The sequence below is a fragment of the Phyllostomus discolor genome, chromosome 2 (genome assembly GCF_004126475.2).
Source record: "Phyllostomus discolor isolate MPI-MPIP mPhyDis1 chromosome 2, mPhyDis1.pri.v3, whole genome shotgun sequence".
Lineage (NCBI taxonomy): Eukaryota > Metazoa > Chordata > Mammalia > Chiroptera > Phyllostomidae > Phyllostomus > Phyllostomus discolor.
The window spans coordinates 172,477,828-172,495,581 of record NC_040904.2 but is presented as its reverse complement, the minus strand read 5'-3'; the positions used below and the strand labels follow the sequence as shown (position 1 = coordinate 172,495,581).

At 36.4% G+C, this 17,754-nt stretch overlaps 1 protein-coding gene across 2 annotated transcripts in view; it reads right to left on the bottom strand.

Moving 5' to 3' along the window:
- GXYLT1 (glucoside xylosyltransferase 1) overlaps positions 1-17,754 on the bottom strand; it is a 49,096-nt gene that overhangs the window by 17,711 nt on the left and 13,631 nt on the right. For both annotated transcript variants that reach the window (XM_028532924.2, XM_028532925.2), the window contains 3 exons: positions 11,701-11,872; positions 8,056-8,181; positions 4,086-4,337 (listed from right to left, as the gene is read on the bottom strand). In XM_028532924.2, the coding sequence (XP_028388725.1) occupies positions 4,086-4,337; positions 8,056-8,181; positions 11,701-11,872 (550 nt within the window). The remainder of the gene's footprint in view (positions 1-4,085; positions 4,338-8,055; positions 8,182-11,700; positions 11,873-17,754) is intronic.

The following is a 17,754-nucleotide window of genomic DNA, read 5'->3' as shown; positions in this document are numbered from 1 at the left end:
TATATATACGTGCTAATGTACATGTGTATGAGTTGCAAATTAGATTTTTTAAAGGGTCTAGAGAATACAGTACATCGCAAAGTTTATGTCATTTGGGCAAAGAAATTAAACTGGGGAGAGTGGTGTGTAACAGGGGAACTCTACACACAATGTGATGTTTTTTTAAGTTTACATACAATGAATTATGTAAATTTTATTAGTATGATTTAGTTTCACAATTTAAAAAAACACAGGGGTTTGGCAGTTATGAGTACACAAAAGAATTTATTCGTGTTATTATTACTGTATTATTTTCTATTTGAACAATTGTACACCTACTTTTACCCACCCCAAACATAATTCTAATTTACTAATTTTAGCAAACCTACTACCAACATGCAAATGGCAAATGTATTATATTAAGATCAATTAGTTTCATTTTTAGAATTATCTATCTTTTGAAAACACATAGGCTCATTATCATTACCAGTCTACCTTATTAATATGAAAATGACAGGCAGCTGTTCACATTATGTTCCAACAATGCTAGAAACAAACTCATCAATTCCCAAAGATTAGCTACTCCACTCATCTCTGAAAATTCTATCCCTTTTGGTAAGATATCCATTGATACTCTATTCTCATAAGGTATATAGTATATATAAACCAATAAAAGTTCTCTGTCGTATACATCTTTCAAATATGTAAAAGTAACTACCATGTCCACTCCATGGTGTTCTTTTTTCTCAGAGTTTTCAATAATTTATTAAAGTCCTAGTTTCTAAAATTTTCATCTGTCTTTTGCTATGATTATCTACTGAGTTGTCACTTTATGCCAGGCTCCATACTAAATATTGAGAATACAAAGTTGAACAGAAGTCACTTCCTGTTCTCAATAGGTGGAGAAAAATGATAAAAATTACTGTGCAAAGTGATATATGGCAGGAAATTAATGGGTACAGTAGACATAGAAGGAAAGGATTCCCAAGATGCCTTATTTATTCTTCTTTTTTTCTGTAACAAATAGAAAAAAGTTAAGAAATATCCTAACAGGGATTCAATACTGCACATACAATAACATAAAACACAAAGCAACAGTGTAACCAGTTATACCATCGTCTATCAGGCATTATGATGAAGAAAGAATAAAAAGGTAGAATTTGTACTACTTTTTAAAATTTATTTTAAAGAGGGAGAAAGGAAGGAGAGAGAGGGGGAAACATCAATGTGAGAGAGAAACATTTACTGATTGCCCCTCGTACATACCCCAACCAGGGACTGAACCCACAACCCAGGCATGTACCCTGACTGGGAATAGAACCTGAGACCTTTTGGTCCACAGGACAACACTCCAACCAACTGAGCCACACTGGCTGGGGCAGAATCTTTACTACTTTTAATATATATATAACTATAATACATCAGGTTAGAACTGAACAGTCATAAATGGTACAAATTGGGAGACAGCAAAGCAGCAAGAACTTAAAACATGGCCATTATCCTAAATAGGTAGTCTTACACTCTTCATGTGGTAAGAACTATGGGACAATATCCATGGATCTGTATGAAATAGTTTGGAAAGCTATTACAAGTAATTCAGTTACATCACTAGAGCTCTAAAATTTAAGATCTGTGACAGAAACTGTAAAATTAGGATAAAACAAAGCAATGTTTGCTACAGATACAGCCTGGAAAGCAATCAGGAAAACAAAGAAAGATTATGAAAAAGGAATTAAAAACTCAACAAATTTTGTGGAAGCATCTCAGAACTCATAATAACATTTGAAAGCAAAGCCAATTTGTGTCATTCCCAGTGACCAAGAAGAGGGTTGTTTGGAACATAAGAGACAGTAAGTGAAGCAAACTGTACCTACTGATTAATGTACAATCATGCCTCTCAGTCTTTTTCATTGAGTCATTAACACACAGAAGAAAGCAAGACTGAAAGTTTAAAAATTATGTTAAGTTCCATATCTACATCTCCAGATTATTTAGAATATGCCACAGACAAAAAGAGAAAAGGGGAGAAACTATTATAATATTTAAGAATGACATTTAAATAAGTAAAAAGTTAGTAAAAATAATCATAGATTTTAACTGTATAGCAGCATTTAGAAAAATTTTTTAAATTGAACAATGGTGTTACACTAAATTATCTCTAAGGTTGTTTGTAACACTAGGTTTCTCATAATTCTGTGAATTTCAAATGAAGGGTTACTGAGAAGTCACATTATGCCTTAGCAGATAATCTTATAGCACCATCTTCTGGTATACTATTACTGTGCATAGAAAAGGGGAAAAAACTCATAGTTTTATACCTTATTTAGTAAATTTACAATACATGAAATTTCAAAACTCGAAATATATTAACAAGTTGGGTAAATGAAGAAAGATGTTCACTATTAGGCAAGAACACAGGTTACACCAGCCTCATTAATCCATTCAATTGTGGGAGACAAACGTAAAATGAAATCAAATCAAGTTTTCAGAAAGGTTCAGAAAATGGAAAAGCTTTGCTTAAAAAAAAAAAGCTTAGATTTACTAGGTCTACAGAAGATAAGAGTGATGGGTATAAACGGTCTGTCCTAAGGCTGAAGTGTCAGGATGTGGTGATGGCAACAAGCATTACTGCTGCCTGTACCAAAGAGGAACAACTCTAAATGAGGCAAGATTTAAATCACACATGTAAAAAGGATTAATAAATAACAATGTAAATTCTGTTCCACCAGAAGCCATAAGAAAAGTATCAGACATATATGTATATAAACATACATACAAGGTCTGTCCAGATGGTATGCAGCCATGTAAGATGAAAAATAGAGACATTTATTGAAGATACAAGAAACACTGTACATAGGACAGTGATATCTCAGTCCCCTTCAAAGTAAGCACTTTGAGACCTCACACACTTCTCCCTACGCCATCAGCTATCCCCTTGTTATTTTCCTGAATCTCTTCAATGGTCTGAAATCTCTTCCCTTTCAAAGGTGATTTTAGCTTTTGGAAAAGCCCAAAGTCACAGGGCACCAGATCTGAGCTGTAGGTGGGCTGAGTCACCTGGGTGATTTGATGTTTTGCCAAACACACTCTGCAGAAGAAGTGATGCATGAGCAGAATGCGTTGTTGTGATGAAGCTGTCAGTCACCAGTTACCCATAACTGCAGATTTCTAAATCATCTGGATAGTTTCTGTGGAGGAATGTTCAAGCTTAACGCAAAATTTGATGCAGATCCACTGCTCTACACACTCAGTTACTTTGAATGTGATGGCCACACAGTACACATGCTCACTCAAACTGTGTCTACCACCCGCCACTGACTAGTACAGTGAAATCGTCATTATTCATGTATGTGCATTCCAGTCCACTCTCCTCGACTGCTAGGTTACACTGATGTCACACAATATATTAACAATGGCTGGATTTTTTTCCGGACAGACCTTGCATATATGCATATCATGTAAGACGTAATATCTCTTAATGTTTACTTTAGTCCTAACTAGATGCAAAGAGAGAAACAGTAAGTCTATATGGGTGTTTCAGAAGTCACTGATTTTAGCTAACATTGGAGTGCGTAACTATGTGCCATGCTCTGCACATTTACTCTGTTAGTCACTGTGCTAATTCATCCTCACAAATACTTATGACATAGGTACTGTTACTTATCATCCTCATTTCACAGATGAGAAAACTAAAGCCCACAGACTTTCAAAACTTACCCAAGGTCCTAGAGGTTGAACCAAGCCAGCAGGATTCAGAGTCTTATGCTCTTAACAACTCTTTGTGTTCCTTCCACAATGTATCATACTTTAGACTCAAGTCTGTGGCTGCAACCACCACAAAATGACAACTACTGCCTGGAATAATAACCACCTAGGAAGATGATGTTCACTACAGTGTATTATTTTACTTCATTGTAATGCTATCTGGTTTGAGCTACTGTAATGCTCTAATAAACAAAATACTAAGAACTCACATTTCTTCAAATATTTCATGTAAATGGAAAAATTCTGAATAGTTCAGCCTAGTTTTTAATAAAGCAAAATTCAATTAGAAACAAGTGTGGAGGGAAAATAAAGTTAACCAACTACCTCTATCACTGACTTACCTTGAAATACTTCCTTCTCATTCTAGTCATGTTCATCAACATAACTCCAGAGTTCACTCCAGTTTTTCCATAGTATGGGTGCCTGGCAAAGCGGTTATACCATCCTATTCGAGGCTCTTCATGTTCTGGTGCCATTGCAGCAATTTGTGTGGAATTAAATTTCTTCAGTAAAGACCAAATGTCATCAACGGGCCGTAAAAATAGGATATCGGTATCGACATACAATAGCGAGTCAACTTCTTTCAGGATTAACTATGAGGAGAGATATTTGAATCACTAACTATAATTCTATTTATTTAATAAAATATAAGAGGCTTTAATTACAAAGAAATACCTAAGAGATAAGCTCATTTACATCAACTTTTTAAAGTAATTTTTCCTCAATCTGTCATTTTTATAGCATATATGTATTATGTTAATCTTTATATTAACTTTTAGAGAAGAAAAGCTATAAAAACAGATCAGAACAAAAATTCTTAACAATCAGAATAAAATAAAAGCACTATTCTGAGGTTAGAGAGAAAGTTTTAAGGAAAAAACATTAACTTAGGTGAATTTCTATCTCAAATCTTAATTTCTTGGGATAGATAAAGAAATAAACCAATACAAGTGAAGATTTTCTGAACTTGTTCCCTTGGCTTATAACACTAATGGCTGGTGCCTGTACATCATTTTGGTCCCAACTAGTAAATGGTAGAGTGAAAATTGGAACCCAGACTACCTAGCACAAGTCCAAGCTCATACTTGTGTGCTTACTATCCCCCTGCACCAACAAATCAAAGAAAATGTGCACACGCTTAGCAAGAGTAAAGACAAGACTTCTTGTCTTGGAAGACAGACTGCTATACTGTTACTTTCTGAGAGATATTGACTCTCCATGTCTTCTGCAGGGACTTTCAAAGGTAATTTTTTTTTAAATTTCTGCCTTACCTATGAACTTTAAAATCTGACTCATGCAAATTTAAATTTATTGCCCTACTCCTGTGTATTGGTAAGACTCAATAATTAGTTTAACCTAAACCTTTTTAGTTAAAAATATAAGGGTAAGAGCTTGATGTTGATTCTGCTCCTTTTAAAAGATGCTACCTCCTCCTACGGCTAAAGTTAAGCAATAACCTTAACAAGCAGTTGGTAGGCTGAAATCACCTAATTCCCCTCACCAGCTGGTTTAATTTCAGACTGAAAAAAATCTGAGGGAAAGTTCACTGTTCAAAGCCTCAATTAAAACAGAATGTTATGTCTCTCTCTTTTGGGGAGAGGAAAATGAGGGTAATTGTTTTTTATGTCGACATTCTGCTTCTGTACCATGATACAATGTGTGACTATGGATTCTGTATTGTTGGAGGCTAGGAAGACACTGCATAAAGATCCAAGTTCACCGTTGGAGCCCCTGCCAGTTGGAGATCAGACATAATGTTAAATAATAACCACGTCAGTATTCTTCTGTGGTTCCTTTTGGGGGAAATAGTTGGCAGAGCTTACATTATTAGTTCAAGGGTGTCAAACTCATTTTCATCAGGGGCCACATCAGCCTTGCGGTTGCCTTCAAAGGGCCAAATGTAATTTTAGGGCTGTATAAATGTAACTATGACGTAACAGCTAAGCGAGAGCTCAATGATGGTGCTGCTGCCCTATAGAAACAAGGTGCCGGGCTGGATAAAACAAGGCGGACGGCTGGATTTGGCCAGCGGACCTTGTGTTTGCCACCTGTGCATTAGTTCTTTTGATCCATCCATTTTTAAAGGAAGAGAAAACTCAGTAAAAAAAAACAGGTTTATCACTTAGAAAAATAAAGCATCAAGTTAAAAGATGCATAGGTAACAGTGAAGTATGAGGATAAATTGACAGGTTTTGAATATTTTTTGTATTTCAAATTCTATTTAGGAATTCAACCACATTACATCATTAAATGATCTAGCAAATCTTATAACATCAAAAATTAAACTTGTAAGTATACATCAATAAATGAATGGATAAAGAAGTGGTGGTACATATATACAATGGAGTATGATTCAGCCATAAAAAAGAATGAAATCTTGCCATTTGCAACAACATGGATGGACCTAGAGGGTATTATGGTAAGTGAAGTAAGGCAGAGAGACAAAGACAAATGCCGGATGATTTCACTTATATGTAAAGTATCTACAGTATCAAATAAACAAGCAGAACAGAAACAGACTTACAGGTACAGATAACATTTTGACAGCTGCCAGATGGGAGAGGAGTTGGGGAATGGGTAGAAGAGGTGAAATGATTCTGAACCACAAATTGGCAGTTACAGAAGAGCCATAGGGATGTACAGTACAGCACAGGGAATGTCGATACTGTTGTAGGAACTATGCATGGTGTCAGACAGGTACCAGATTTATCGGGATGTTCGCTTTATAAGTTATATAAATGTGCAATCATGGGGTTGTATTCCTGAAACTAACATAATATATGTCAACTGTAATTAAAAATAAAAAAATTAAACTTGTCTATAATGAAGAATAGAATATAAATAGCAGTAGTCTCATGCTTCTTTCATCACATTTTTAGTAACTTATCTGTGTTCATTTAATGTCATATAGTGTTTGTTTAATGTCTCTCCCACATTAGACAAGAAGCAATGAAAACAAGAAACCTGTCTGTTCTATTCATTCCTGTGTATCCAGCACTTTATCACAGGTGTCTGACAAAAATACAGGCATTCAAATTATTAAGTGAATGTAACACTGCAATAATTCAATGTAAAAATTTTTTTTACTTATAAAGTCTATGTATTTAAAAGTATCTAAAACTTCTTAGGCTTTTTCCCCCATCTTAATCCCTTATTTGTGAGCATCTTACATCGGAAGTAGAAAGTGAAAAAGATCCTAGGACCTATTTTTTTATGCACAGCAACTAAGATACTAGTTAGGAGGCCCAGCAATCAAAATTATAATTTTAAATCTTACTGATATTGTGAATTCAATAAACTACATTTTTAATATGCTAAGACTTGCCTTAATCCAATTAATACTAACAAGTAACTAAAGTTTCTTCCCCATAATCCATATACTTTCAAGAAACTTGTAAGCTTCTTAAATTCAGCATTTCTACTGCTGTATCTTAAACAATGTAGTGGTCCTAATTTAACTACTGTGAATTTTAAAACTATGGGTGAAATCATTTTTCATTTCAATTCAAAATGAAACAGGTAATCTTCTTTCTGGATATTTTTCGATTAAAAACATAATAATCAACCCTGGCTGGCGTAGCTCAATAGATTGAGTGCGGGCTGTGAACCAAAGCATCACAGGTTCAACTCCCAGTCAGGGCACATGCCTGGGTTGCAGGCCACGGCCCCCAGCAACCACACATTGATGTTTTTCTCTCTCTCTCTCTCTCTCTCTCTCTCTCTCTCTCTCTCTCCCCCTCCCTTCCCTCTCTAAAAAATAAATAAATAAAATCTTTAAAAAAATCATCATCATCATCAAGGTTTATCACCAGAGAACACCAAAGAACAGCCCCACTAAATAAATGGTTCCCCTGTCCCTTTGAGTTCACATGCCTTAAATTTTTTGTGGGTTAAAATATTAGTTAGAAAAGGTAACAAAGGGGTTACTTAATGACGCAATGTACTTCATTTCCCAAATTATAAATGAAGTCTGCAATTTGAAAATGATACTACCACTGCATTTCTGCTGGCAACAAACTTAGCTCTATTAAATCTGACGACCTCCATTTCTACTTAGAGATATACCAGTTTATAGCACTGAATAAATTAAAATGTAAGAAATAGTACTTCAACAGAAATTACTCACATTTTTCATCTTAACACAGGTTTTTATTGTAGCTTTTATTTGTTCTATGGGAAGGTATTTTTTCCCTTACATTCAAAGGGAAAAGTATACGTGTGCTTATTTAATGATTTAAATGTAACTTTTATTAACTTGTGTGTAAAAATAGAGACAAAAAAAAAAATCACCCCGCCAAGGGAAAAACTTACCGGTAAGAATAATCTCTGGGAAGCACACGGTTTAAAGAGCTTTTTCCACTCTGCTGCATTTTCACTTGGAAAAGTTATTGGGTATAATGAATAATTAAATGTATGTAGAAATGACCAGCTATCAAGCTAAAAAAACATTAAAAAAACAACTCAGTTTAGATTTGTTTCACTTTCAATTTTCTCTGTAAAATCATATATCAACAGATTACTTTTAAAAGCTAAAAATTAAGATATTATACATTTTGTGTTATATACAGTTAAGAGAAGGCCAGAATCTCTTTCCTCACCACTTTGATTTCATTTAAAATCATAGTAATATGCTAGAAAAAGACTCTACCACAAAGGCACAATAAAGGTTTTAAGGAAATCGATTACAAAATCAGAAAGTTGAAAGAGCTTTGCAAGTTGTTCATCTCTCTGAATTTTACCTGATACATAATTCTCAATCTTTAAACAAACTAAAAAAAATTAAATACTAATTTTATTACCATAACATGCATGACATAATAGACAATGTTTACATTCAAAATCAGACCTACATGAAACTGACTAGAAAATATTTGTCTATGTGCTTTTAATATGCATTAGCACATATTATATATGCTAAATACATATCCAATGTAACATATATGAGATAAATACATATCCAATGCCAACTTATAAAAAAGCAAAACATCTGAAAATCTATAATGAACACGTTTACCCTTTAGCATCCTGAATGCATTTCAAGACACTGAATTGTGTCAATCTAGTTTAAGTATTACCTACCACTGCTGCTTCAACGGAACTGTTGATTCAAATTTCTTACAACGCATTCACAACTGGGAGGGTCGCAAAACAAGTAGGTTATATAACAAGTAAAAGATGTTCTTTTTGAATGATGACTGTGTTCAAGGAATTTTTAAAACAATGCCTTCCAACATAGTTTGAGGGAGTATCTCTACTTCCAACACACTACTTGGATGTCTCTGTTAATCAGTTTAAAAACACTAGCATTTTCCCTGAGCAACCTATATGGATCCTCTCAATACCAACTTCAAGATGAAATCTTGGTAATTTTAATTAAACATTCTAATATTTAGTCTTCTTTTCTGCAATAAAAACATGTCCCACAGAATATTTGATACCTTTCATCAAAAACAAAACCATTCTCAGAGTTGACTATGATAATTAAAGAAAAGTAAATTTAAAATAATAGTATTACACAAGTAATAACTCAGCCAGATCTGAACACAATAAAGAGGCTGCATATAAAATGAAGCAATAGCCCTGGCTAGTGTGGCTCAGTGGATTGAGTGCTAGCCTGTGAACCAAAAGGGTCACTGGTTTGATTCCTGGTCAGGGCACATGCCTGGGTTGAAGGCCAGGTCCCCAGTGGGGGACACGCAAGGGGTAACCACAATTTGATGTTTCTCTCCCTCTCTTTCTCTCTCTTTTCCCCTCTCTCTAAAAATAAATAAATAAAATCTTTTAAAAAATGGATAAATAAAATGAAGCAATAAATTTATTTTACTTTTTTATTGCAATTTCAAAGGTTTCCACAGTTGGTAGCAATCTATGCTATGAACTGTTAGGATAGGATTAATTCCTCAGTTAACATTTTAGAAAACAATCCAGATAGAGATTAAGATCACAAAATCTCATATTGAAAATACAAGGGGGGACCCAAAAAGAAACTGGAACTTATTTATAAAAAATCATGTTATTGATTCTTACATGTTTAAACTTCAGTCACCTTCAAAGTACTCTCCATTTGATATGATACACCTATGAGATTTTTTTTCACTACTCTAAAACAGTTTTTGAACTCTTCGATTTTGATCTTTTTGGTGCTTCTGCCATTTTCTGTTTCACCTCTTCCCCAAGGGCAAAACATTTCCCTTTGGAATTTTTTTCATCCAGGGAAACAAAAGGAAAGTCACCCAGGGCAAGATCAGGTGAATAGAGTGGGTGGGGCATGGGGGTCATGCTGTTTTTTGGTCAAAAACTGAACACTCAGAGCAATGTTGGCAGATAAGCACGTAAATCACACATCATGAAATCAGCAAAAGTGCTGAGTCTTTAAAAAAAATTCAGTGAATCTGACCACAACCTCTCACAACACCAGCTGGTGGTACACTGATACAGATGGGCTCCTAGAACACTCACCCTGCAGCGGAAACATGTACTACAAGGCGTTTGCCCTCCAGAGGATAATTCCAAAGTCTTTTTGTGGGTCCCCCCTCATACAGCTACTGGAATTATTTTAAAACAGTAAATAAAGCTTTATAGTTCTTGGAACAAAGATTTTGGCAGAAAACTAAAATGCTTGAGATCACAAGTAGTATTTTTTCTTTTTTCTTTTTTTTTTAAGATTTTATTTATTTATTTTTAAAGAGGGAAGGGAGGGAGATAGAGAGAGAGAGAGAGAAACATCCATGTGCGGTTGCTGGGGGCCATGGCCTGCAACCCAGGCATGTACCCTGACTGGGAATCAAACCTGCGACACTTTGGTTCGCAACCCGAGCTCAATCCACTGAGCTACGCCAGCCAGGGCTTACAAGTAGTATTTTTTCACTCAATGTGCAAAATGAACTAATTTAACTAAAAAAACAAAAAACAAATACATGTTTCTACATGTTTAGACCAACCATAAAAATCCAAATCTGCCTGAAAGCTTAATTTAGTGTAGCTGAGGGGAGGGGAGAGAGATTCATTATCATCTTCTTTACCACCATCTCAGAACACAAGGCATTAAGATTTCAGGTGAATTTTCTTTTTTTTATGTTCTTCCTCCTATCTTTATGTTCTCTTCCTGCACGGTAATAATTTGTTGTTGCTGTAAGAAGGTTACATGGCTGCCACAATTAAAGAATATATTCTCAGTCCTCACTAACAGCTAGGTATGGTTGAATGAAATACTGGCAGGAATGTCCTGTGCAAATTCTGGAAAGAATCCTTACAGGAAAGGAGGGTCTGCCCTCTTCACTGCTTCCTAATTCACAATGGCTAGAATATGAGGGTGAAAGCTGGAGCCTCAGCAGCTATCTTGGATCATGAAGAAGAAGCCTTAAGTTAAAGAAGGCTCAGCCACAAAAGAGAAGTCCAAGTCCACGAGGAAGTGGAGCCACCATATACTACAGACTGCCTACTTTTATGTGAGAGAAAAATAAATTTCTGTCTTGTTTACTCCATTGTGAGTTTTCTGACATTATAGCCAAATTGATTAAAACCAATATAAAACCAAACTAAATTTTTTTATCAGAACAAGAAGCCACTTCCCTCCATATTGTCAATCAAGAGTTTCCTTTCCTCAAAACAGAATTCAAACCTTTGTGTACCCTCTGAATGAGGCACTCACATGCCAAGTATAGGAGCAAAATTAAATCACAGGACTTCCCAGGCAAACATCCTAGAATTATAGTCAGTAAATTTAAACCTCCATAATTAGCAGAAACTTCACGTAACCTATTCCCTTTCAAAAACAAACCTTCATCTTTACACCCTAGATCTTGACTCTCAGCTGGAAGTTGGAGCAGGGAACAGTCCCCTCTCTACAAGGCCACAGTGACAGAATGTTTTTGTTCAATGAAGGAATAACACAAAATTCTATTAGAGCATGCCATTAAATATTCAACTATACAGACTTAAGTCTTAAATACTTACTATGCCTTTAAAACTACCATGTAGTTGATCTTCAGCAAAAACATGGAACTGAAGAGGTTTGACACTGAAAATGATCGCTGACTTCAACATGGTTATAGTTTCTTCCAGTCTTTCACCACAGGCCACTACTGCTAGGTGCATTCTCTCAATGGGCTGTATTTTCAGACTGTACCTAATAGAAAAGAAAACCACATTTTCAAAAAGTTTTAGTACAGGGTTAACATGTTAAACAACATGGTATTGTGACCATGTTCAAAAACTGAAGTTCAAAACTTCTATTTAAAAAGCAAAGAAACATCAAGTTATAAAACAGTACAATGTTGACTCAATCATCTATTTCTGTACTCTCAACCAGAAATTTCTATACCCTCAACCAGCCTTTCAACGTTCCTCACTAGGAACCACAAAACATTAAAAAAAAAAAAACCTACTTATTTTACTTACTCAAATCTTGCAAGAATAGTACATAATTAACACCATTCCAGATGCATGCAAGAGAAGTATTATTCACACTGGATACCTTAGGGCATTAGGGTTTAACTCTCTCAAGGAGTGCTCCCCCTCACTGAGAAGGAGAGCATCACTGATTTCATGATCTTCCACTCAATTTTTTAAATTTTATTATTTTTTAAAAGATTTTATTTATTTATTTTTAGAGTGGGAAGAGGGGGAGAAAGAGAAAAAAAGAGAGAGAGAGAGAGAGAGAAACATCAATGTGTGGTTGCTGGGGGTTATGGCCTGCAACCCAGGCATGTGCCCTGACTGGAAATCGAACCTGCAATGCCTGGTTTGCAGCCCGCGCTCAATCCACTGAGCTACTCCAGCCAGGGCTAAATTTTATTATTTAAAAAAATCTCAAACACACATAAAACTGGAGAATACAACAAAAGATCCCCATGTACCAATTTCCCAGCTGCAACAATTATCCACTCAAAATTATTTTTTTTAATATTTTATTTATTTATTTTTAGACAGAGAGGGAGAGAAACATCAATGAGTGGTTGCCTCTCATGCACCCCCTACTGGGGACATGGTCTGCAACCCAGGCATGTGCCCTGACTGGGAATTGAACTTGCAACCCTTTGGTTCACAGTCCAGCGCTCAATCCACCGAGCCACACCAGCCAGGGCCCACTCAAAATCATTCTTAATTCATCTAAACCCCCTGCCCACATCCTCTTTCACTAACCAACAAATAATAAAGCAAACACATACATGAATTCAGCCATAAATATTTCAATATTATATCCAACTTTCACCCATGCTAATTACAAGAAAAGTTTCCTTCACATAACTTTTCTCACTGGCATATATTCAGTCCCATTTACCAAGTAATCAGTAAGCAGTAAAAATGTGTGAGGAAGTCTGAGACATACAAGTTGAACACTAGTATTGCATCTTGGAAGGAAATATCCCCTAGACCCAAGTTGTGGGCCTAGGCTATGTTCAATCCCCACTTCTAACCCAAAGCAGCAGGAAATAGCCCTAGGCCTATTTCAAACCTCTTGCACCTTAACATTGAACTAATAATTACCAGTACACCTAAAGAACAGAACTAATTATGTATGACTGTATTGTCATTAAATAACATTTATACTATAAAATAAAAATCCCATCTATAATTATGGCATAAAATAATCTTTTTGGAACTGACAGCTAACATAATGTAAGAATGGAAAACAACATAAAACAAAACTAATAACACATTAAAGCATCATGAAGTACAAACATTCCAAACTAAAAATATATAAATTTGACTTCAACTGAATTTTTGCTTATAGAGATTCTTTCTGTAAAATACATAAGAATTAGAAATTCTATTGTTTAACATTACCAGTTGTAGGTATAGAAACTGAGATTTATAGTAGCAAGGATGGGTAATTAATCACATCTCTTAAATTTACAAGCCAAAATTACTGCAGTTCTATTCCTTAGCATGGGACTTTGGAATCTTGGAGTATTCACAAGTCCCTGTATTAGAGTGCTCCCGAAAGTGTTTTCTGATGAAAAGCTTAGTCTTGCTCATGGGTAGTCCCTCAACCAAGTAGGATATCAAAAAAGAAAATCATACTAAATAGCATTAAATACAAACAACTGAGTATATAAAATATTCTTGAATATCAAATTCATGTAACATTATTCAACATTTGGAATTTTTCACAACAGTAGGATAGAAAATTATGTCTGAATCCTGCTTTTACCGTGATCTTCCTTTGTTCTGCTTAGGGCCTGGAGATATTTAAGACAGCAGTTGAAACTGCTGCTTTTCTGCTCTGACTGGGTTCCTGAGGCCTGAAAGCGGGTTCATTTCTCTTACAACACTGCAATATCTCACATCCACAGCTACTGGTAACTGACTGTCAGCCTTCATTCAGCAGAGGAGTGGAAGAGCTCTTCAGCCAAATTACTTATCTCCTAGAAAACATAGTGGTCATTTCTTCACCTGGCAGGCTGAAACATAAACTCCTCAATATATTGTAACTCAGCTTTTGTTTAAGCTAATGAGTCAATTAATCTATAGATGAGGTTCCTTAAGAATATGCTTTTTTAAGGGGAAAAAAACCTTTCCCAGATAGTTCATAAAGTTAATTATTATTTAAATGGCCTTAAATGGAGAAATTACATATTAAATGGTGTTCTTGCAAGAATTATTTTTACTATTCCAGAAGCAGTGGCAATACTCTTCATCAAGGTATTAAGATCATCATTAAATTAATATATTAGGTACATACTCTGCTTTTAAAATTTAAATTAATCTACCAGGAATGAATTTTATTAACGGTTTGAGGTAGGGGACAATTACATAATTTTGCATATGGTTATCCAACTGTGTAAGCACCATTGTTATAGTTACCAATTTATCCTCTCCCCACCCACCTTGCCACTTCTTCCACATGCTGGTGTCAGCATAAGCTTGGGTCTTCTTCAAGCAATAAAAAGCAGCAAGGGAGGAGATTCCCTTGTCTGCGCCCTCTGTATGTTCCCCTTTTCTGTGGAGCCTCTCAGTTTATATTAAAACCCTAGCAGAGGGAGGACTAAATGATTTGTGCTTTCTATACCTTCAAGGGGGTGTGACATAGTTCATCTCAAACCATGATGACACAAGAAAAGACAAGGCAATGAAGACACGCAACAACTTCAGAGTTCTAAATGATCTCATCTTCCCAGCAAATGCCTCTACATCCTACTTCTGATGGTGGTATAAAGGCCCTCGATAAAGAACTAAGGCATGAAAATCTATAATGGGCTTGGATTATTTAATTGCCCATAACTAGATCCTGCCCCAAAGCTCAAAGCCAGAGATTTCAAAAGCCTGAATAGTCATGTATTGTTTTGCACAGAATTCTCTACATACAGAGACAAGAAGTATAAGAAACCTTTTTTTTTAAAAAATAAGCCAAATGTTGTTTAAAAAAAAAACCCCTCTAAAATCAGTCCCAGGGTGTCGCGTGCTCACCGGCCTGCAGTGATCACAGAACGCTGCAGATGGCTCGTCAAAACACAAGAAAAACATACACAGAGACAACCGGGTCCTATGAGGAAATAGGGACAAAATGGTCACTCTCTCTAGTGGGGAGCGCACCATTTCCATTCCCAAGCAGGGTTTTATTGAGAATACAGACTTTGTGGATTCACAGTCTGGCAGAAAAGATCAAAAGAAATAGGTGACTTTCAAAGATGCTGACAGAACCCCTGCTGGGATTCTGGGCAGAGTCTGGAGATTTATCATTTGAAAGGACTACAGGGCCCAAAGGGCTGTTTTTGGTTTCCTGTCTGTGCCTTTAAATTCTAACTCAATAACATCCTCCAGCAAACAGATCTCACAGGATCTTGCATATTCTATGTCCCAGGCCTGATTACCTCGGAGGGCCAGGGGGGCCGCCGTCTCTGGTCTGGGCTGCACCCCTCTGCTAATTCCACAGGCTTGAGTTGGGCAGAGGTGACAAAGGCAACCAGGAGACTTGGATTTCTCACATTTAAGAACAAGGACTCAGGCTTTGACAAGGCCAAGGGGGCAGAGGTCAATGTCGATCATCCCTTCATTTCCACAGCCCCAAGTCTCTTCCCTGAGGACTCCTCGTGATCATGCCTGTCTTAGGCAATTCCCCCTGTGGGAAATCTTACCCGTCATTGGCTAACTGATCAAGCCTAGGAGGCCAGGCACAGAACAGGCAGCGTTCATGCCAGGGAAATAAGTTTTGTCTCCTTAGTGGCTCCTGGTCCAGCGGTCTTTCACTCAGCCTAAGTCATGGGAGGTTACAGCTTCCTGAGACCAGGCAGGGTGGCCCGCAACACCAGGGACCCGTCCTCCCAAGCATTTCAGCAAGGCCTGTTTTAGTCACACTACCACCACCCCTTCCACCAATTTCTACAGAAGTACCATCAACAACATTGCATTTGCTTTCGTTACATGTCCCTTTTTAGTAAAAGCATTATGAACAGTACAGACTTAATACCTAAACTGACAAGAGGAAACACTTTAAAATGTCTCTGCCCTCCACCCTATCCCCAGACCCCAAGGACAGGAAATAACTGCAGCTGGAAGAAATCTAAAGTAGTCTTCTACTCTGCAGGAAGGGAAAACTAAAACCTTCTAAGAAGTCACAGGGAAATTAGTCATTTAGGTAATTTTGGTCACAACTGAATGGAGCAATCTTAACAGGTTCTACAAAAGTGTGCTGTATTTTAACCACAGTGTAAATAAGAGAAATGGCCCTGTGGATTTAAAGAAATGTTATTTGAAAATGAAACCAGAAAAGTCGGCATTTGTGCTGCCTGTCACTACCAGAACCAATAAATACAGACAAGGATTCAATCTTTATGGGCACTTTATTCAGATGCCAGTGATCTGAGAATACGGTGGGTTATGTACACTGAAAGCCGTCTTAACATCTTATCTTTTTCTAAGGTGAAGGAAAAGTAGGTAAAGAGTATGGGAAAAGGTTAATCAGATAAGATTTGCAGTACAGCAGCAATTTTATTATCCTCATGCTTTTATAAAAGTATATTTTATTGACTATGTTATTAATAAAGTTGTCTCAATTTTCCCCCTTTGCCCTCCTCCACTCAGTACCCCCTACTCCCTCCAGCAATACCACCCTCCCACAAGTTCATGTCCACAGGTCATGCATACAAGTTCCCCAGCTATTCCATTTCCTATACCGTTCTTAACAACCCTATCTATTCTGTACCTACCCATCTGTACTTCTTAATCCTTGAATCTTTTCTTCCATTCTCCTCCTTCCCCCTCCCAACTGATAACCCTCCAAATAGCCTCCATATTTATGACTCTATTTCTGTTCTGCTTGTTTAGATTCTATTGTTGATAATTGTGAACTTATTGCTATTTTAACGTTCATAGTTTTTATCTTCTTTTTCTTAAATAAGTCCCTTTGACATTTCATGTAATAATGGCGTGATGATGATAAATTCCTTTACCTTGTCTGCGAAGCACTTTATCTGCCCTTCAGTTCTAAATGATAGCTTTATTGGACAGAGTAATCTAGGTTGTAGGTCCTTGCTTTTCATCACTTTGAATACTTCTTGCCAGTCCCTTCTAGCCTGCAAAGTTTCTTTTGAGAAATCAGCTGATAGTCTTATGGGAACTCCTTTGTAAGTAACTGTTTCCTTTCCTCTTGCTGCTTTTAAGATTCTCTCCTTATTTTTAATCTTGGGTAATTTAATTATGATGTATCTTGGTGTGTTCCTCCTTGGGTCCAACTTCTTTGGAACTCTCTGAGCTTCCTGGACTTCCTGAAAGTCTATTTCCTTTGCCAGATTGGGGAAGTTCTCCTTTATTATTTGTTCAAATAAGTTTTCAATTTCTTGCTCTTCCTCTTCTCCTTCTGGCACCCCTATGATTTGGATATTGAAACGTTTAAAAAAGTTCTGGAGGTTCCTAAGCCTCTCCTCATTTTTTTGAATTCTTGTTTCTTCACTCTGTTCTGATTGAATGTTTCTTTCTTTCTTCTGGTCCAAACCATTGATTTGAGCCCTGGTTTCCTCCCCATCACTGTTGGTTCCCTGTACATTTTCCTTTATTTCACTTGGCACA